The 22,156-nt window shown below is 50.0% G+C and overlaps 1 protein-coding gene across 8 annotated transcripts; it reads right to left on the bottom strand.

Annotated features, from left to right (window-relative positions):
* Nucleotides 1–237: 237 nt before the first annotated feature.
* LOC121591922 (lateral signaling target protein 2 homolog) lies at nucleotides 238–21,675 on the bottom strand. Of its 8 annotated transcripts, none has more exons than XM_041913004.1 (5): nucleotides 21,446–21,675; nucleotides 19,483–20,139; nucleotides 6,317–6,548; nucleotides 3,741–4,006; nucleotides 238–3,673 (listed from the first exon to the last, which is right to left on the bottom strand). In XM_041913004.1, exons 2-5 carry the CDS (start codon nucleotides 19,560–19,562, stop codon nucleotides 1,606–1,608), a joined length of 2,646 nt encoding a protein of 881 aa, XP_041768938.1. In that variant the 5' UTR covers nucleotides 19,563–20,139; nucleotides 21,446–21,675; the 3' UTR covers nucleotides 238–1,605. The 8 variants fall into 8 exon arrangements, with proteins under 8 accessions (XP_041768938.1, XP_041768941.1, XP_041768937.1 ...); XM_041913007.1 differs by having other exon boundaries at nucleotides 19,483–20,164; nucleotides 21,532–21,675; XM_041913003.1 differs by having other exon boundaries at nucleotides 21,532–21,675.
* Between the last annotated feature and the right edge of the window lie 481 nt (nucleotides 21,676–22,156).

Below are 22,156 nucleotides of genomic sequence, written 5' to 3'. Positions count from 1 at the left end.
TGTGTAACCGCCACTTTGCACAAATGAACGCTGCATTTCGAGCTGTCAAATGCTTCGATACAGGGTGGTTCCGTTACGGGATTTTTAATTTCAAATACTTGATATCTTTTAAAAATCCGTTACATACAAATTCTTCATTTTGGTATCTGTTTCTCTGTTTGAATATCTTTTTTCAAAAAGCTTATGTTTCATTGATATTATTTAGTTTCTTTCCGTTTTTTTTAATTCCAAACGAACGCACAGGCAATACCAGTTTTGCTTTTCGAATTGTATTGGACACTTTAAATAGTAAAATGAAACAGTAACATATTTGCTCAGTTAGTCATTGAGTCAGTGTTATCACTAAGAATCAAATGTACACCACAATACATATGCCGTGTGTGTGTGTATGTCGCAACATTACACTATACAAACAAGGGAATTTCAGTTAAAAAAAAAAACTCCAATGGGTCTAAGATTCTAAGCTTCTTTGCTTACGTCCCTTGCGCTTTTATCACTATCGACCGACACAACATAACAGGCAGGGGAGAGGGGAAGAATTGAAGCAAAGCTTCTCCGCCTTGCTGCTTGTGCCCGTGCGTGTACCGATCGATACCTTTCTCTTTTAATCCTGCTTTTTTTTGCATCATACAACGACATACCGATCAGTGCGAGTATGTGATGTGTACGACTACACACTGGCTGCTGCTTCTACACGTTAATTCGCTAAAATTCGATTCACAATTTTCATTTCCCCTGCTCCCGCGTGGACGACCCCCGCGTGGCACAAGAATTCTCTACAAATCTTCTCTCTGCGCTGCGCTGTTGTGTTTAAATTGAAATTGAGACACAGTAAGAGAGAGAGAGAGAGAGATATTTACGACTGACTTGATTGGTTTTTTGCATCTAATAATGCTAGTAGTAACTTTATCTATACAATCCAACAGCACACATCCAACCAGGGTGGGAGCCAGCCACAGCCAGCCAGTGCCTGCCAGCATTCCCGATGGCCATACCTATCAGTCCCATCAGTCCCAACATCCCCAAACGGAGGGAAAGTTTAAAATATGTCGAAGGGAGTGCGCGTTGTTTGTTTGCTGCTAGTTAAGATTGGCCTTTGCAAAATTCGGTCGGTTAAAACGTGACTACTATAGATAGAGAGAGAGACAGAGAGGGGTTACAAGAAGAACAGGGAAAGTTGAGAAATTGGCGCCGGTTTTTCCTATCACTAGAGTTCACACGCACGCACCCACACATACATACACACTATTCGCTCACAAACGCTCCTTCTGCATCCGTTCGCTACTTCCTGTTTCCTTCCTAAAGGTTCGTTTTTTTCAAGTCTATAAATCCGCACATCCTTTCACTCATACACACTCACACACATCCCGATCACTTACTAATGCTTAAAACCCTGCTAAAATATCATCTACAGCGCTTGGTTTACCTCTAGCGAACAATCACAAATATTTTACGTTTCTTCCCTTACCCCCTTGTCTTCATTTTCCCTACACACTAAACCCACAGCTACTACTACTACTACTACTACACCGCAGCGTCCTGTTGGTTGGTGGTCAGCCTCATGCTTGAAGTAATTGATTTGCTCTCCGCGCAACGGTTTTGCCCCTACGGTAGCAGATTCTCACTGCTCGCGCTCAAATTGGGCAACGATTTGAACAGCTTCAGCTTGTTGCTGTCGCTGGCGAAACGTGACGCGTCCACCGTTTCACCACAGCAGTGTGAGCGTTGCTGTTGCAGCTGCGGATGCATCTGTTGCTGCTGCTGCTGCTGCTGCTGCTGATAGGGACTTTCCGCCACGACGACGGTACCGGCCATCGTCGAGCGCGGGTACGGATAGTCGGTGGACAGTGTCGGCGGTACGATCTGCGGCGGCGCCACCACGTGGCTACCGACGCCCGCCGCACCGCTGAGGAGCGTGGAAGGAGGATGAGGAGGTGGCGTTTTGCTGGCGAGACTAAGCGACAGCATCGAATGGCCGTGGTGGTCGTAGTACGGGCGGACCGGTACCGCGCCCGGATCGTCGTGGTACGACGACTGCAGGATGTTCTCGAGCGATAATCGCTGCTCCACCAGCGCACGAGGAGAGTGTTTGTCCGGTGCGTAATAATGTTGCTGCTGCTGCTGAAGCTGATCGTACTCGAGTATTTCCTGTATGTTCATCTCGAGCGCATCGTCGTCCAGCGGGGCGCCGCTTTCGAACTGGATGTCGGTCGTCTGGAGCGCATTCTGCTGGATGGAATCGTCGGCGCCGGCCGGCCGGCCGCCATCGACCGGCCCCGCAAGCGGATGATGATGGTACGCCCCGTGATGGTGCCGATGGTGATGATGCGGATGATGGTGATGGTGGCTGTGGTGATGGTGGTTGTGGTGATGGCGACCGTTGCTGCTGCCTGCCGCCCCATCGCCGGTCAGTAGCGCCCGATCGGACGACGAACCGCCCGCATTGATCGGGTGCGGGTCCTTGAGGTCGACCGCCGGACCGAGCAGGCTCGTCATGTCGTAGATGATGCTTTTGGGATTGAGCAGCAGCTGGTCTTTGGTGTGCGTGCCGATCTCGCACAGCGCGAGCGGTTCCTGCGGGAAGCTGAGCGATTGCTTCTGCAGCAACTTTGTGTCCGAGTAGCGGCGGTACGATTTGCTCGGTTCGGTAGCTACCGATTGGGTGGCCAGCGCCTCCTCCCGGCCAAAGCCAGCAGCCATGCCGACTGGTGGTGGTGCTGCTGCTGCTGCTACCCCACCTCCACTCAGTACGGTCGAGTGTCGGTGGTATAGCTTGCTCGCCGGCGGCTCGTCATGACCCGTCGGTCCCAGCGCGGGATCGTTTAAAATATCACGGTTTTCGAGGAATATGGCCGAATTCACGTACCGGCCCATCGCACCGGGCGCCGGGCCGGCCTCGGGACGGGGCACTACGTTCGGGGAGTTGCTTCTACTCCGCTCGGCCGCTCCATTGTTGAGCTTTGTCAGCAGGCTTAGCTCGGGACCACCACCGCCGGTGATCGATTTTCCGACGCTGTTCGTGCTCTGTTCCGCCCCACCCGGATTCGACGAGCTGGACACGGTGGAATAACGGTGCGTGCTGCCGTTACCGTTCGTGGTGATGGTGGAGGAGGATGTGGCAGTGCCACCACCACCACCGCCAGCCGTCGTCGAGGTAGCACTCATCACCATGATGCCACTTCCGCTGCCCGTCGTCGTTTCGCAGATGTTGTGCACCGAGTCGTGGAATGGCATCGGCGTCAGGCTGCCGCTGCCCTGCAGGCACGGCTTGAACGACACCTGGCTGATGTCGTCCAGCGTCCAGTCGCGATCGTACCCCCCGATCGAGTTGCTCTCGATGTTGGCCGCAATTATCTGGCCCTGCTGGTTCAGCTGCAGCTCGCAGTGATTGCCTCCGCCGCCGCCGCCGGTTGACGGTCCACCGCCCCCCAGGCTGACGCTGACCGTGGCCGCACCGAGCGGATGATCGTACGACGATTGGCGGGCGGCGGCCGCAGCCGCTGCTGCCGCTGCCACCGACGCCGTCACCGCATTGTTCACCGCATTGATGCCCATCGTGCCGCCGCCGAGCGGTTGGCCCGAGGTTGCTGCCGTCTGGACGCGCCGAAACTGGGGCATCTGGGGCGACTGGGGCGGGTGGATCTTTTCCGGCACATTCTGTATGAGCAAAATGCTGCAAATGAATAGAAAAAAACATATGTAAGTCCTATTTGTCCTATTGAATGTGGTGGAGATTTTACCGATTTCTTGCACGCCAACGATTGCACAGATTCAAGTACTGCTTGCACTGGATGTACATGAAGACGACGCCACCGGTTAGCCCCACCGTCACCACGATCAGCTTCGTCCAGAACGGCCACCCGATCTGTCCGCGCCGTACCTCTTCCGCCGCCCGCTCGATCAGCACGCAGAGCGACCAGATGACACACAGACCGGCGGCACAGTGGAACAGCACGGCGCAGCACAGCCGGCGCCGTTCCACGCCGGACATATCCAGGCTGCGCCACTGTAGGGAGAGAGAGAGAGAAGAAGGACAAAAAAGACACATTAACACACGGGGAGAAAAGAATTATAACGAATCATTTTTCAGCGCCGTTACGAAAATGTCGTTGAGGCATTAGCATTGCTCGTCGCTTTGTAGCTTTTTTTGCTCGTTCCGTTTGCTCCAAATGACGACTCTGCATGATTTACATTTTAAATGAATTTTAAATCATTTATAACAACGCTCCCGCTTCAAGAGGATATACTGGTTTCAAGTTGACCGATTGATCTAATTTCCCTTTCCATCACTGCGTTTTCGAGCAGACATATTCGAATAAAATGTCAACACGCAAGGCTGGCGTTTATTAGCGAGTTTTTTATTTCATTTTATCGCACCCCTCTTTTGGTGCATAAAACCGCTTCATCTCACCCAACCACCCAGGAAGGTATAATTTAACCTCCCTCCTTCTCGCACTGCCCAATAATTATTCTTCGTCACGACACGTGAGACCGGACTGGGATCGATCTTTGAACTTGAACTTCACCACAATCTCCCGCATGGTCTCGCGCGAGCGCGACCCAACCAAAAACCCGTTAAAATTGTCGTTTTGCCAGCTCATATGCTCGTGTGTGTGTGTACGTCTCTCTCTGTGTCAATAAACCATTCGTTTTTTTCCTTTGTGCTTGTAAAACAATCCCGCTAGTAGCAGCTCTTTTGGGACACGATTTAATGGTGCGCTTTGCCGTGCTCCAATCTTGATGTGTTTGTCTAACGGCCTGCTACCTCTCCCCTTCATCTATCATCCTTCATGCGCACACACACGGTGGAGTGTGTCGTAGCGCCATATATGACCCTAGCTAAACCAACATGAAATAATAAAACTACACACTGCCTGTACAAGTCGTTAGAGCTCCGGCTCGAAATTTGCGAAGGAACCACCATTCGTTTTCTGATACGTCTCTTCTACCCAATGCGCGGTAGGTACACACGATGATAAATCCAATGATTTCTCTTGATGCACAGCAGCCACACACGGACACTTAGCAAGTTCTACCAGGATGCTTGGCTACCCTTTTCAGCGGACCGCGCTAGAACGCGCAAGTGAAAATGGTAAGCGAAAGGCATTAAAAATGCACCAACTGTTTATCACGTTCGCCGGGCTTGCTGCTCTGTGGGGGCGGCAGGGCCAGCCAATTGCTTCTTGAATGGGTTTGCTGCTCGAAGAAAACAGAACTGGAAGCAGCAGCATGGTTGGCAACCGCTTCAAAAAATCACTCAGCAATGTGTGACACACAGCTTGCTTGGCTCGGTGTGTCTTGTCAAAACGTGGGCGACGTGGGGAAGGAGAAAATGCTTGCGCAACTTTTCCCTGCTAGCCCCAGAGCCTACTACTATGCAAAGAAGAAAATACAAAAAATAACCATCTCCCAGCAACACTGTAATGATCCGGAACGGGGAGTTATTTATTGCCATAAGAGCCAACCCACACACACACGCACAGGGACACAAGAGAAAATGCTACATAGTGAGTGAAATGGGGAAGAAAGAGCCGCAGCAACATCGCACCAGGCGGGAGGATATCTCAGCTGCTCGGTTTTCCCAACCACACGTGGGCCGATTTGCGCACAAAAAAGAACCCCGATGGTCCTTGAATCGGGCAATGGGAAGCAAACGGTACAGCTGGAGCGCCGCACGGGGAATATATAGGTCAATGTAATGCAACCACACACACACACACTCACACATCCGCGTGCTCATCTTCCCTGTGCCTCAGCGCGTGGCCGACGCCAGTTCTTGTGTCTCGCGGCTGTTCTGGCAAACCTCAAGGTTCATGCGCTTCCCCCGAGCAAGGCTGCACAAACGCGCTGCAGAGATGCAGTGGTGGCCATCGACAAACAAGTGCGGCGTTTCTGTGACCCTTGCTGTGTTTGTCCGAGCGACCGGCGGCCCGTATTAGTGACCGGGTGCAAATTGACTTGGCAAATGCGTGCAGCAAGCGTGTTTGATCTGTCTGTTAGCACCGATTCCACACTCGCCCAATGATGATGGGCCGTTGGCCCTGACGGAGGCTCTGCTGTACACACACGCACACGCGCAAATCATCTTTTAAAGAACCTTCAAGCAACTGAAAAACAAAACCAAAGCACACAAAAATCAATCGCAAAATCGATTAAATTTCGATCCCCGCGTTGCGAGCGCCCAAAATTAAAGCCATCGAACCGTCGAAGCCCTTAGGTGCTGTGTTGCCGTGTCATCGTCGCTGTTTTTCCGCTGACATGACAAAGTCCGCTGACGCCCATCAACATCCATTTCCTCCTTCTCCTCTCTCCTTACCTCGTTGAATGGTTTGATTTTCGTGTGCATGATGAACGGGAACTTGCACAGCTCGCAGGAATTCGTTTCCGACGCCGTCAGCCACTGCTGCAGACAGGTCTGGTGCACGAACTTTAGACTTCCGGAGCAGTAGCAGGGCGTCAGCAGCGGGTTGTGTGTGTCGGACTCGCAGTGACAGATGCGGCAAATGTCGCCACTGCTTTGCGACACCTGACTGCTGGTGGAACCGTACCTACAAAGAGGTAAAAATAGAAAGAAAGAGAAATTTCGATTAGTTCCGTGTGTGTAAATAGGAGGGAGATTTGAGGTACACAGTTGAGCCCCTTCCCTCAAGCTGGTTCCCACTGGTTAACTTATCAGCCGAATCAGGCATTCGAATTAATTTCCCTCCTCCAAATGTCCTTCTTCTCTATTGTGGCGTGTGTGGCCTCTCGTGAACGAATATCCATAAAACCATCATTACCACTGGCACTGGCATGGACGGACGGACACACACATGTGTCCGAAATGGAGGGAAAGCACGCGCAGAGCATAATAACGTTGCGTGTGTGCTGCGGCAAGCGTGTCTCTGGCTGAATTCTAAAATGAAAAAAGCACTCCTCCACACACCGTTGGCGAGGATGCGATAGAAATCGGTAATCGGGGCTTTGGCAATGAAAACTTCCGCCTCCCGCCAGTGAGGATTATCAATCCTCATCCAACTACTAACACGGGAGCTTGAGAGGGAGCGATAGAACCATCGTGTCAGGAACTGTGGGGTTAAAGTGTGTCAAGGATGCCATCGTTCCCAGAGATCCACACATACAGTAAAGTGTGTCCACTCTATATGCATGGGGGGGGGGGGAGCTTCCAGAAACTCGGCAGAGGGATGATAAATCATCAACGCTTTTGAGGTTGGGGAAAAAACACAACTCCCGCTTGCATGTAGATTGAGGTCTCGGTATCATTGGAGCACCAACACACACATACAGATAGACATGGTTGTGGTGTTCTCCTCTATCCTTGTGGTTATCCCATTTAATTATCCATCCTACCCACACACACACACACACAAGCGCTGGAGCAGTTTTGGTTTGGGATGACTGTGGAGAGGATGAGATGACCTATTTCCCAGGGCCCGTCGCAATAAAAAGCTAGGTAAGTATATAAAGTACCCTCACAACCTGGCGCTACCGGCCACTGCAAAATCGGATCACAGTGTTCTATTTCCTGTTGTTACTTTCCTCGGTACGTAATCCCGGGAAAGGGTTAGAATTTTATAGCGCCACTGGAACGTCCGGGATGAGTTTTGGAAAATAGGAACCGGGAGCTGTCAGATGACTGTACGGGATTCGGGCTGTAGGACACACATCAGATCCAGAAGCCTATTAGCAGTTAATCCACTTTCATGGAGGTAATATTCTCGGAGCACTATCCTCGTCCAATCGGCTTCAGAGCTTCAGAGTTTCATAGGCATCTCTTCCAAAGAGTCTTTCCAAAAGGCCGCAGTGAACTGCAAACTAGTTCAAAGTGCTCCCATAATGGGTTGAACGTAATCGGACGATCTAAAAAGCAAACCATATCACCCAGGAGCACGTGATTCTTGTCCTCGATAGCGTTCAGAATTAAGTCGTGAAGAGAGAGAGAGTGAGTCCTAAAAACGGAGGACGCCCTGCGCGTGATAAGAACCCGCCGCTCGAATGGGAGGTCACTCACGGAAGTCATCGGAGCACGCGCCTACTCTGCTCCTCATCATTGGGTCGCTTTGGCCGACTATTTAGACGCGGAACAAAACCCGGGCAGCTCGCTTATGCGTGCGTCGCCTAGCAGAGAGGAGAGTGTGTACCCCTTATCAAAGTAGCCCGACGAAGTGCAACAAGAACAGAGTGCACACGGTTGTGTGGTGTGGTGTGAAGTGTGTCTAGAAAACATTCCCGATAAGATAGTGATTGATGGTGGCGATGATCTAGAAGAAAAATCAATTATGATTATTAATGCACCGTTCTAACCGGGCGCTAAATCAGGAAATGGAGCGCCGTTTTGGATTCCAATGGTAATTAAACAAACACATACCACGAACACACACACACACATACCACGAACACATTGCTGCTTTGTGTTTTGATGGCATTCAACACATAAAGTGCCGTCATGGCTTGCGTGATAGTCGGTGCAGTTACTTTCCGGGATTGGAATGAATGCTCCCCAACCCTAAACCCTGGTATGAGTGATAAGTAATCAGTCTTTCCGACTTCGCTCAGTGATGAAGTCACACACATTTGTGTCACCCGAGCTGACTGACTTTTTTTTCTCTCTCTCTCTCTGTCAGCTAGACTAGAATAATTCAGAAACGACAATCGATTATTTCTAACTGACTCACGCAGCTCGGCGCGGAGGATCGAGATGTTTCGCCTTCTTGCTTAGCGCAATCTCCTAACGGCGTGCGCTTTTTTTTGCGCACAACGCATTAAAACGCTTAAGCATGAAACAGCAGCGCTTATTAGGAAAGGGAACGAACCGGTTGTACCAGATCGGTGCCCCAGAGGTTGGAGTGGCATCGGACCAAACCGTCATCTCGTCCCGTCATCTGCTGGCGCAGCTGGGGGGGGGGGGGGTGACCGTAAGTTGCTAAATTTATCGCCAACCAAGCCGGGCTGACCGGTACGAAATTGCAAAATTCAGCAGGCGACGACGTTGATGCGGGTTTACACCCGGTATTATATCCGATTCGGATCGGATTCGATGCGCAATCGATGCGCGGGGTTCCAGTTTTATACCCTCCACCGAGGAGGGGGAGGACCTGGAATGTTCGACCGTGTGGGGACGTGGTGTGCATCTTGAAGCGCGCACGACCAACAACACCGACTATTGCGCACTGGAATTGCATTTGAATTGCGCCATCGGTTTGTAGCGAAAGAAAGTTACACAAACGCGCTCGGTAGGAAGGAGGGAACACAACATCTCAGTTCTATATTTGTAGCAAAAGGCATCCGTGTTGTAAATCTTGTAACAAACATAAAACGATTCTCGAATAAAACGGCCTCACTGTAACGCTTCTCCGCTCCTGCGCACCTCTAATCAACCCTTGCGCAATTCCCTTTGCAGTTCCTCCAGCAAATCCGCTACTCGTGCTTTGTACTCTGCATTTTCGTTCCGGCAAAGCTCAAGACTGCGCGCAAGTTCCGCTTCTTTGCGCTTCAACAGCTTCACCTGCTTCGCTGCCTTGCGCAGAATGAGCTTGTGCGTCGGACGATCCGTTTTCCGCAGCACCTCGGCCCCGAGCAGCCGCCACAGGAAGTTCCGCGAGCGGCGGGAATGTCGCTCCTTCTTCGCCAACGCAACCATACGCCCGTACCGTTTGAAAGCTTCGCGGGTCTTATCCAACTCCAACGCCGAGTACTTCTGCTCCATCCTGTTGTCAGGAACTTTCATGGTTGGGAGAATGTCCCTGTACGTCACGTCGATCGAATCGGGATCGTAGTCCTTCCAGGCATCGTTCTGCCCGTACTCCTTCTCGAACTTTTTCAGATAATTGTTAATCCACCGGCAGGACATAGCGCAAGGATTTATGAACTTTTCCAGACACTTTAATTTCTGCTTCCATTAGCAGCTCTTTGCTAGACAGGAAGCGTCCTATGGGCGAATATCAAGACACCCACACACACGCATATGGGTGTTGTATGTAAAAAAAGCCGCCATTTTCATGCGAATCAGATCCCGAGGCGCGTCAGTTCACACAAAAAACGTCTTTCCACTGAAATGGCTTTCAAACGTGTGAGAGTGAGACGGAGACAGCCATCATCCTGTTATACCTTCTCCTCCAAAAAAAAGTCTCTACACCTTGGCACAACGATTACAGGCGGGTGTGAGTGTGTGTCTGTGCTGTCATAAGGAAATTTGCTTGAATTTGCCACACATCAGTACGTCATCGAATTGGGACAATCGTGGAAGGAAATCCCATAGCAACGATGTAAAACTCTTGCAAGTGGCCCCGCTATCGTCACGGACGACCTTTAGAGCACTCCAATTCAAGTATTTCTCGACAGGTGAGTGAGCCGTTGAACCGTATCGGGGGGAATTATGGATTTTGGTGTTCTCATTAACCTCACCTCCGCATATTACCACCACCCACCCATCGGAGAGCACACAGTGTGTGTAATTGAGGGCAAAATAGTTTCCCAAAGTAATTTCCACCCCATTCCGAGACCGCCGGGTGACAACTTGACATTTCCATTCCTGTGTGGTGTGGATCTGGAGGGGGGGGGGGGGGGGACTCTGCGCAACAACTTTCGTGGTGCGTATGGTGTGCTGGCTGGCCGGCCGGAAAGCGCGCATACGCGCTCGGTAATATGTCAATACATTAACCGTTGAAATATAAATAAGCCGAGTGGTCGGACCGTTTTCCACCCAATAATGGCCGCGAGGATAGTAATATCGATCGAGCATTTCTCTAATCAATTTATCTCGGTGCGGGCGGCCCCGGAGGCCAAACTACTGGGCTCTAAGGGATAGTTATTTTCTTTTAATATCCCAAAAAAGCTGGAGGAGTCATTCAAGTCATTCATGGCAGTACGTTACATTAGTAGATAGCTTCTACTCTCTTCTACTGGTGTGTAAAACTCAACACGTAATATTTTACTCTTAAATCGCGTCATAGATTTTTTTTTTTTGCTGAAGTGGTAGCAATTTTACACGCCTTCCATTTGCATATCTTAAACGTATGCAATCGCTACCACGACGACACGCACTGGCAGGCGTCTGCCAAACATAGTTCACACAACGCGCGCGGTGGTGTCACGTGGCGCAGGAGGCACGGCGAGGAAAATTGATGACCAACCATCCACCACCCACCCAACGATGATGATGATGATGGTAATGATGGGGAAAAGGCCTTGGACTATTAAATGCCGGACTGGCCCCGTGCAACAACAGCCGCGTAAGGCGTGAGAGACTCCAAACCACCTGCCGTGACGCACGTTGCGCGTTGGACGCGCGTCAGCAGAATTTATACGTATTGGATTGGCATGGACGGACACGATTGGATGCATCATCATCATCTTCTCCGGTGGGTGTGAAAATCCACCGCACGGCGATGCGCAAAACGGCGCAATTTTCCGCGTCCAGTTTGGGGCTTGCGATTTGGCGGGAATCGCGCATTAATCGCAATTTATGTCCTTGATGCCTGTGTGACTTTGCGTCCCGGTTGGTCAATAGTCTTTAATCATCAGTAGGCACACCGGCAAACGAAATGAAGCGGGTGATAAATGATTCCAAGCTCGCATTTACATCGGAATATCTCGCTCATGTCAGAACCAAGGTTGGGGCTTCCTCCTCCGACTCTAAAAAATACAACAAAACAAGAACAAGCGTTATTCGAGCAGCATCAATGATGATGATGAATGCAATGCACCCTTCTCCTCCTCCTCCCATGGGGATGGATTAAAATCAAATCAACGATGCGTAGCGCGGCCGTCTGGTGATGCGGCGGCGTCGGCTCCACCACACAACAACGCCGTATGTTTCCGCGTACGAACTGGTGGCCCTGCTTCATGGTCAACCGGTCGATCGTATCAGAGAACACCGTTCGAGACAACGTGAGCCGCATACCTAAAAGAAGGGCCATCGCAGCCCTGGCTGGTGAATGCAATCTCCCCCCCTCTCTTCGGAACACACTCTGTCCGGAAGTTGACAATGCGCACCTCTTCCCGGGTTCGTTGTTTTTTACAGCGACGGCGGCGGTTGGGATGAACGCTGTTTTTTTTTTTTTGAAAGTTCCCCACAATCACAAATGCCACCAGGCGGGCCGGCAGTTTGGTTTGTATTACAAGTTTATTGCTCCTTAACGGAACGGGATGTTGCTGTAAGTGAATGTTGTCTCCATACACAAAAAGGCTTCAAAAGTATGAAGTTATCGGACCACCTTCTTAATCTCGCATTGTCCATGCAATGACTGTTCAATCGCAAAACAAAGTGCCATCGAGTCAGAAAGAGAGAAATCCAAATTTATGGGCCCCATTTCCTCCAAGTATGGGTATGGAGGCGGCGGGCAATCGAACCAAAAAATCCCTTGAGCTGCACTTGACCTTTTTATCGCCCACTGTAGTTAGTGCGGCGGCGGTTAGTGCAATCCAAAAACACAGACGCCGAGGCCACCGCCGGTCACCTCTCGAGCGGGTAATTGGACGGACACCCATTTTGGATCGCTTGAACGCCGCCACGTGCTCGATGTAGGGACTGACTGAGGGCAGGAATTCATGTCCAGCCAGAGGACAATAGTTTTTTTCACACTAACGCGCTCTTTGTTTGCCCTGCTGGTAGTGCATTCGAATTTGCCCTCCAAAAAGAAAATTCACCTTCACTGTACGTGTCTTAGGTCTGGGTGGCATACATCTACAGAGAGACAGAAAGGGAGAGAGCCAACAAAGAGAACACTCTTGATGTGTCTTTTTGTCCGTTCAGCTTGCGAGTCTGTGTACTTGTACAACACAAAGAAGAGCAAAGATACATCGATGTGCAGTGCTACAATAATTCGTCTCTTAACCTTTTTTTGTGTTTCTTGGCCACAAGCGAGGAACCTTTTTTTCTACCTCTCTCTATTGAAACAATAAATACCGGAAACTAAAGAAAAACCATCGGAACAGGTTTAATATCTAAAGTGCGGCGTGCGAGCGAACGAGCGAATGGTGAAAGTTCTTCGCGTTACAATTTGCGCGGCCACACTGCCACGAACGGTAGTGCAATCAGCCATAGGCCGGAACCTTGACCTTGGAAATTGGTGTAAAGCAGCAGCAGTAGCAGCACAATTTATGGTTTCTCCTTCTCTTCTCTCTTTCTTTATGTTTTGTTAGGTTCGCTTTTTGCCTTTTTCACCTCTTCGTTGGATCGCTTTTCGGGGCTTGAAAACTGCACCGCGTGCGACAGATGAGCCGGACCGGACGTAACGGAGCCACAAAAAGCTGAACAGGAGCGGAGAAGAACTCGAAAAAGATAAGCTTCCAACGTTTTTACGCGGAAAGGAAGTGGCCAATAAAGGGCCATAACAATTTACTCCGGCATGCCGCCTTTCAGGTTGGAACTTTACGGTTGTTACATACACTGCATGATGCCGGGCGTTTCCTTTCGTGAGAGGAGCGGAAAATTGGCAGCACGTTTTGTTTATGGCTCGGAACCGACCCGATCAACCTTTATGCTAATTTTCGCCAAGGAAAATAATCACACACAGACCAAAAAAAAAAAAGCCCCCAGCTGGGAGACATGCACCGGTGGGCTTTATGATGGACCGACCGACCTTGTGCCAAGAAGCGTGATTGCAGCATCGCTCAAGCCCAAGCTCAGCGCACCATATGCCCGCTTTCCCTTTTCAGACCCCATAAACAATGACCGGACCGTCCAACCGTGTCAAGCCCTTTGAGGGTGTTTTTACACCTACCACCGGGGCCGGGCCTGACCAGTAAAGCGCGACCACGACAAATTCGCGATCGCGATCTCAAACCCAACGCACGGAGAGGAGGCTCTGTTGCGCAATAGAGCAGCCCGCGCGCGCAGCAACGTACTGTACTCGAAGGTTAAACCGCGCGGTTCGTCGTCTAATATGGGCGGCGGCGCAGGGTGTTTTTGCTGAACCGAACCGGTCTTGTCCTAATGTATTTATCGCGCTACTTTGCGCGTCTCGATCTTCGCTCTAAAAAAAAACAAAAACAAATAAAAAAAAGGTGAGTCGTGGCGCTGGAAACTTCGATAAATACACACGGGAGAAGCCGCTCATCTCATCAGCGCGCGCGCGCGCGCGGGATGCAAACCAGTTCTAAAAGTGGAGAAACAAAGCCACAGCGCGCCACTGGAGAAACTATTATCGGTAGCAGACAACACACACAGGTTCGCTTTTGTGCAATCCCCCGGGCCGGGGCGTTGTTAGTTGACGTCAGAGAAGATCGTGCAACACCCACCCACTCCGGAGAGAATCAGCTTTTCAGTCAAGTGTTTGGTACCTCCTCCCGGTCGCATTGAGTCATCAAAAAAAAAAAAAAAGTTCTAATGAGCAACAACACCCCATTACGGGAGGCGCACTCCAACCCATCTCTACACCCGGGGGCAATATGGCACACAATTTAACAAGCGGCAATAATCATTTTTCAATTTGTAAGGAATTAGTGTCCAAGTGTGTGTGTGTTTGTGTGTGAGATGAAACAAAAACAACAAAAAACTGCACAAAATTGGCTGCAGTATATAAACGTTCCTATTTTATGGAAAACTATGGAAAAATTAGTACCGGAAAAACGGCTTTTCCCTTTCAAAAGCACTTTAATTTCTGCCTATATTAACTTGGGAGTAAGCTTTTCTCAAGCAATGCCCACCGAATGGGGAGTGTAAGCTTCTTTTCCCCGAGCGACCGAGCCTGAGTTGTCCGGCGGTTGACGACGAACCCGGGCGACGAACAACGCTCGGTGGAACTGGGTGCTACTTGAGAAAAATGTGCATTAGTGGGCATTAGTTGCATCAGCATTTGGGTGGAGGCCCTGGGGGGCGGTGGCGATGAAGATGGAGGATGTTTGTTAAGTAAAGAGGCTGTGTACTTGAAACATTGCAAAAGTGGCGACGAACCCGGGCGGTCCTAACCCTGCCTGAAAGATGATGTAAAAGAGAAACCGAGCGACAAAATGCAACTTGTACGTTTGCATAGTAACCTGCAGGAAATTATTGCATCCAGTAGTAGTAGTAGTAGCAGTAGCTCAGGGTGAGAGTTTGACGGGTTTGTCGTGTTTGAAGAGTTGTAAAATAAAATAATAAAAATATTGAATTCCTTCGTTAACGTCACCCATGAGCACACACGTTCGACAAGTGTGGAATTAGTACCAACAAAATCGGAATAAAAAGCACAACACGAAAAGTACTTCAAACCCTCGCTTATTGTGAGCTCTGAAGAGTGATACATTTCATTACCATTGAACTCTTTCTCACCTTCTTATCAAAAGGCCCTCGTACCGTTTCATTGATAATGTGCTTAATTAGATAACAATGCACGGGGGAGGAGAACTACTCCCCCTGGAAACCATTTCGCTTTCATTCGGTGTGTGTGTTGTCCTCGGAGGGTCAGATGCTATGTAATCCCCCCCGCACCTTTTTATATGATAAGCTCATTATCATTGGCCAACCTGTGTGTTTGTGCTTCCGAGAACAGAAGCTAAATTAAGTCTAAAGCTGGACCTAATTCCCGCTACTTCACAACCCCCCCCCCCCCCACACATTCACCTACCTTCCCAAACAAAGGCTATAACGGCGTGTGTTGTCCGACGGCCGAAGCCGAAAGCAGAAGATAAAACAGTGAATGACCACGCGACACGCCGCGATTGCGCGCTTTTGTTTGCGCGTTTGCACTGATAACACAGCCCCCATCTTCTCCTCCTCTCCGTGTTTAATGTGTCCCCCATTACCACCGGGATCACACCGTGTGTGTCACCACCAGGGCCTGCAGCAATGCCGAGAGCTGCCGGGAGAGAGAAACAAGACCGCCGTGTTCCAGTTTCCAGCGCAGAATGCACACACAGGCTGCTGCTGCTGCACGTGCATTTATTTGCGTACCAGCGGCCAGTGTACCGAGGAGGGGAGGGGGGGGGGGGGGGGGGCGAATGGAAGGTAATTTAATATTGTATCGGAGCACGTTCTTGCCACATCTGGCAGCAGTAGCAGCAGCAGCAGCCGCACTAACGCAACAGCTCAGAATGAATCTCAACCATTCCCAGATATTTGTCCCCCCCCCACCCTTTCCATCCGTCGGGGGTGGGTGGTGGTGGGCTTTAGGGGTCGAAGCGACCGATGATGGTAGCAGGTGTTTTACGCTGTGACAATTTCCCGACATTCTGAAATGCTGGACATCGGCCACAAAGGAAGGATCGAGGCGGGCATCGGTGCTATCGGTGGGAGGGTGTGTGTGTGTGTGCAAATATGCGCTCAACAAACTGTCGGTACGATCGGTACCATCGGGAGGCAGGAGAGGGAGAGGGGTTTTATGACTCACCCCCCCTTTTTCCATCCTTTTCCAGAGGGAATCCACTAGTGATGGGGAAAAATTACGTTTTCGTCGGAATCGATTCCGGCAAGCTCCAATGTTTTGCTGGAATCAATTCCGAACAGTAGATCCGGAATCAATTTCTTGGAATCGACTCCGGAACTGGGTCTGGAATCAGCTCCGGAACTGGTTTTGGAATTGGGTTCGGAATCAGATTCGGGTCTGGAATCGACTTCGGAACTGGTTGTGGCATCGGCACTGGAACTGGTTTCGGAATCTGCTCCGTAATTGACTCAGAAATCGACTTTGGAGTCATAATCGGTTCCGGAATCGGAATCGGGTCTGTAATTGAAATCGGCTCCGGAATCGGAATTGACTTCGGAAGTAGAATCAGTTTCGAAATCGGAGTCGGTTTCGGCATATCCATATGTTAGAACAGGCTCTTGCGTCCAATGATGCTACGTATTGATAGCCGCGAAGAATCCAAATTCAATTGTAAACGATCCATTCTCATGGAGATTCCCGGACTGAGTTTAGCTTCTGAAACTTCTTATTTCATTTCAAGAACTGAATCTCATTCTGGAGCTAATTCCAATTCTGGAGTCAATTCCATTTCTGAGTTCATTTCCAGATTCCGATTCCGGAACTGATTCTGGATTCAGAGTCGTCTTCGGAATCAGCTCCGGGGTCGATTCTGGCTAGCTCCAATGTTTGGGTGGAATCAATTCCGGATAGTAGATCCGGAATCAATTTCTGGAATCGACTCCGGAACCGACTCCGGAACTGGGTCTGGAATCAGCTCCGGAACTGGTTCTGGAATATGTTCCGGAATCAGCTCCGGAATTGGCTCCAGAAGTGGCTCCGGAATCGAAATCGAATCCAGAATTGATTCCGAACACGGAACCACGAATCTCTCTCTCTGATTCCATGCTCCGCCCACCACTAGAACCCGCTTTGTCTCTTTGTGTGCGGAAAACTGCAACTGGAAAACTGCTGCAACGCGTGTTGTGGTGTGCAAGGGGACAGAGTTTTTTTTTTCTTTGTAGATGGGGGAAAGAAAAGCTATCGTTCGCATTTTAGTTCTCCCCGTTGCCACCAAGGACGGCAGGACGACAGTGAAGGAACAGTGTTTGTAGAGCCAAAACGAAAGCAGCTTAACGTGTTACAGCATCTTCTCCTCTTTTTAATGGCAGTTTACATGGCATGATTATGTGGCTGGTGACGTTTTTAGAGCGCGTTGTCAACCGCACACAGTAAGGTCAACATCGAAGAAAGTATCCCACACGGAGGGTAAGAATGAAGAGAAGCTTAACAGCAGGGAAGGTCATCAAAAAGTCAAACGGTAGATCGGTTATGAGCTGTTTCCCTCTTTTAAGGACATTTTTCCATAGAATGCTCAGCCTAGATGTAACTTGATTGCAATAAAACTGCAACTGCTCTGTCCAATCATAACCTCGCCAATAAGGTATGCTAATGTATGCAGCAGGGGGGAGGGGAGAAGGCAAACACAGTTTAACCTTTTAAACTGCTCTCATCTCCTCGCACACGCACGTCGTTAGCGTCCTTCTCACCTCATTCCTCTCACCTTCGCTAATTTGTCAGGGTGAAAACATTTCATTAGAAGTAGCACCATCAGCAGGCAGCGGCACGAGAAACCTTCACACGCATATCGAAACGCATCCAAACGGCGTGCGCGTGCGTTTATAGTTGAGAAGAAAGCACACCGCCACAGGGCGCTCCTCCTCGCCTTACAGCACACCTCAAGGGTCAGCTAAGGAGAGGCTCGTTAGTAGCGGCCGAAAAGCTCGACCAGCGGCAACTACAAATAATTACCCCTTTGTGTACTACCCCCCCCCTCCCCCTCTTCTCTTCCTGCAAACGGCGCAAACCATCATAAGAGTACTTTAGGTTTTAATGGGAGGAAGGGGAAGGTTCGTCGCTGAAGGCGCAAGCATCGTGCACCTTCAACTGCTTCAGCATGGCCTACCTTTGTACCCATGCTGCAGCTGTCGTTGTTATTGTGCTCCCAGCACGAGCAAGAAACTCGTGTCTCCCCTCCACCACGTGGTGCGAGTGCAGATTGTGCACGACACACACGATGCCGTGTTTTGCGCTTTCGTCTTTTGCGTGGGTCACGTTCATTCACATTCGCGCCGGTGCACAACACAACAAGTGTGGGCAGCATACGCGCGGCCAATGAACCGAAACGGTGCACCGTTTCTTTCATTTCCCTTTTTTATCCCAACAAACGAGATTCATCTCAACGCCCGCCAACGGATGGTGGTGGTGGTGGAATAAATTTACACCGAATCAGTTTTGTAATTTGTTGCGACGGCGTTGGTGGTGGTTGTTCCCCGGGCTGGTAAATCCGACAGGATTAGCCGACAGTTCTTTGAACGGATTAATTAGAGCAGGCTATGCATAAATCGTACCGCAGCGCTGTTGTTTGTTGTGTCCCCGTCGGAAGGGAAAAGTATCCTTCAGCATAGTAGGCACAAAGTAGGCGAAAGTAGGCGAAAGCAATGGTGGTTTAGCGTTAATCACACGCACACAAACTAAGCGTGAAAAGCGCTGAAAGTGAAAGGCGACAGGGCCCGGGGGGTTTGTGACATCCTGCACAAGGTCCTAGGCATGCAGCTTTTCATCGCAATTTCATCTCCGATAAAAGTTTAAAAATAAACCATCCATGGCAATTTCCACACAAACATTGTCATTGTCTGCCCGCAAAATTGGAGCGACTTATCAGTTGCGAGAACCATTCTGCTTTTGCATTGCGATTGCTATCAAACAGTAAATGATGAAATGTGTTTTCCCTGTTGTCTGTAGTTGCTCCCTTGATAGAGCTTTGATTAGCATTGCCTGCTTGGACCCTTTCCCCGTCCAACGATCTTATCTAACCGAACCGAGCGAAAAGGATGGTTGGCAATAGCAACTGGTTCCTGTGCAGTGTGTGTGGCTGCTCTCCAGAAAACCGCTAATGTGTCCGTGCGCTCGGGGTGTTTGTGTCTATGCGAAATAGACATAAACGTGCCTCGTGAGGAAATAAACAGCAAAAACAATGGCGACGAACCCAATGGCACTACAACACACAGGGCCCTCCTACTGGAACCGGTTCCCGTAGCTCGATCCTATAGGAAAAAGGGGAACATCATATTAGCAACCTGATTTCCGACCCGCTTACCTGGTGTGGGTCAACATCCCGGACGAGTTCCAGTCTACATTCTCGATGTCGGAAGAGGTTTTCCCGTTCGATATCGACATCTTGTTCGTGGTTGGTGCTTTTGCTACTGGGGTTGAGGTAATTTTGCTTCTTCACCACACGGCGTCAGTAGGAAGGTGTGTTTGATCGCGCTGCTTAACGGCGACCGTTGCAAAGGTTGCTCCTTCCAGTAGGGCAGTCTCCACCGGTACCTTCGAATGCCCTTTAAACGCCGCTACTGACCATCACCGCCACCTTCACCACCACCACCACCACCTAATTATCAATGGCAAATGGTCAACAAACAACGCCCAGGGTCGTTGCGTGGTGGTAGATCGATTTTATTCACTCGAGATACTCCCCCTCTTTGAGGGTGTCTTTCTCTCTCTCTCTCTCTCTCTTCCTTGCACGCACGCACTCACGACACCGAAATCAGACAAAACTGTTTGCCTTATATTTTTAGAACACCTCCATTACTGTACATACACACACACACAGTGGCACGCACGCACACAACGTGTGAAACTATCCTAGCGCCATCTCACAGCATCTCGCCTGCTGCCGCCTGCTTGGCTCGTGTGCTGTTCTGCTGGTGGCGTATTTTCGCGAAACGCTCTAAAGCTGCTGTCAGAAACACGGCTGGAAAGGAAATGGTTGGGAAACACTACATTCAAGAGGAGGGGGTTTGAGGTTCACACTCGCATGGTGAGATGTGCAAGAGAGCGGGGCTTAATTAACACAATTAAGGGACGTTTCGGGGCGTTTGTTATTTTTTCACGTGTGCTGCGTCCCCCTGTGCTCTTTTGTGGGGCGCGGTTGTGATTGCGGGTAGAATCTGTGTATTACATAAAACACCCGGTAGGGGTGACCACATCCCCCCGACCGAGTTTCTCACGATCCGGAAAACCCACCAAAAAAAAAGAGGAACCAAACACACACACACATCCAAAGAAACAGTGAAATTGTTCTATTTGGTGCGAAAAAGTGCTGTTGTGTTGTGTTTTGGTTTTTGCAGCGACAGCGCGGCCCTATTGTTTTTGTTTGCTTTCTCCTCTCTCTAGCTCTCTCGCTCGCTCTAAAATGTCAGTTCCATACTTTCACATACATTCGCACACGGGACACAGAGGCTTCGCATGCACAGTAGGCGGTGCGTGTTTGTATGTGCGCAGACGAAAAACGTGATGCCCTCTCCCTTCACCCCTCCTGGCTTGATGGAAAGGAAAAGACACACACGGGCAAACACAGCACACGCACCTTTGACCAAAATCGATAAGCACAAAATACACACATACACACATACGTTAGATTCTTTTCAAGCTCCTAGATTACTGTGTGTGCTCGATGTTACATTGCTGCCCTGTCAATACCCTGACACATGCATTTTCACCGCGTTCGGGCAATCGTAAGTGCAGCTACGCACACACTCCGTTAGTAGGATCGCCACTCCCGTTCGCTGGGTACGCGCTAAATTAACACCAAATTAACGTCGTCACAACAGCACACAAACACACACACACAGCGAGCCGATTTTCCATTTTGCACTGTCGCGCGCGCTTCAAATACAAATTTCATGGCTTGCTCTGGGGTGTTGTTTTCAGCACCGAACGCCCCCCCCGAGGGGATGAAAATCTTTCAATATGGTCGACGTCACGATGCCTCTCTCTCTCTCTCTCTGGTTCCTGTGCATCCGAGTGTGTTTGTGTGTTTGTGTGATGTGGAATTTCGGCACACACTCGGTGTGTTTTTACGCATTTTCACTGGCAAAACATTCGCCCTCGCAGGGGGTGACCTGCAAACCATGTACACCCAACCAGTACTACTCTCTCTTCCTCTCTTCGCACACACTCACACACACACGCATGCACACCACACGAATCTCGTGCCCTTTATTTTGGTTTAATTGTGCACGCAGAATGCGCGTCGCCAATTACCCGTCGCCACTAACCATTGCTTATCATCACACACACACACACACACACATACGCGGGGCGTCACACGGGGTTGTGGAAATAGAATGAAAAGTATCGTTACGCTCTGGGCAGGCCGTTTGGTTCGTTCGGCGCTCGCGCGCGCGCTTGGAGGAGAAGCGAATGTGTGTTTGCGACCCAACTGCTGCTACTGCACTGGTCGTGCTGCTTTGCGGCCTACCGCGAAACCGACCGACCGACCGAATAACAACCGTTGCCTACTTCGTTCGCTTGCTGCCGTCACGACAGCGGCGGTCATCCTCCCCTGCCCGGTGCGTTTCAGCCCCGCGCGAGTGTTGTTTGCACTGGTCAGCTGCACGCGTTCTTTGCTTTACTACGCCCTATTGCACGTGTTTTTTGAATATAGCGCGTCCGCTAATCAGTTAATGCAATATTTTAAGTGTTTTCTCCCATTTCGAGTACAATTTTTATTAATATTTCGCATTTTTTGTGCATTGTTTGACAACATCCGATTTGTTATTGATCAATTTGCTCCCGTACAACACGGCGAGGCCTTTTGACGTTAGAAATATCGCTGCTTCTCGCTCATTTTCTCTACCCTGCCTTTACTTGCCTAGAGTGCTCGTTTCAAAATGAGGCTAGAAATACACGAACCGAGATCGTTGCGGTACCGATACGAACCGATTATTTTTACTTTTTCTCTGGTGGACTGGCATGAAAACTCGTGT

Source organism: Anopheles merus, chromosome 2L (assembly GCF_017562075.2).
Source record: "Anopheles merus strain MAF chromosome 2L, AmerM5.1, whole genome shotgun sequence".
Taxonomy (NCBI): Eukaryota; Metazoa; Arthropoda; class Insecta; order Diptera; family Culicidae; genus Anopheles; species Anopheles merus.
Note: the sequence above shows the minus strand (reverse complement) of the source record. Positions and strands in the feature narration are given on the sequence as shown.

Coding starts and splice junctions, on each gene's coding strand:
- LOC121591922 (XM_041913004.1), bottom strand. CDS start 19,562: ATGTCGATATCGAACGGGAAAACCTCTTCCGACATCGAGAATGTAGAC. Junction 6,549..19,482: donor GGGATGTTGACCCACACCAG/GTAAGCGGGTCG, acceptor ACCTCTTTGTAG/GTACGGTTCCACCAGCAGTC. Junction 4,007..6,316: donor AAATCAAACCATTCAACGAG/GTAAGGAGAGAG, acceptor CTCTCCCTACAG/TGGCGCAGCCTGGATATGTC.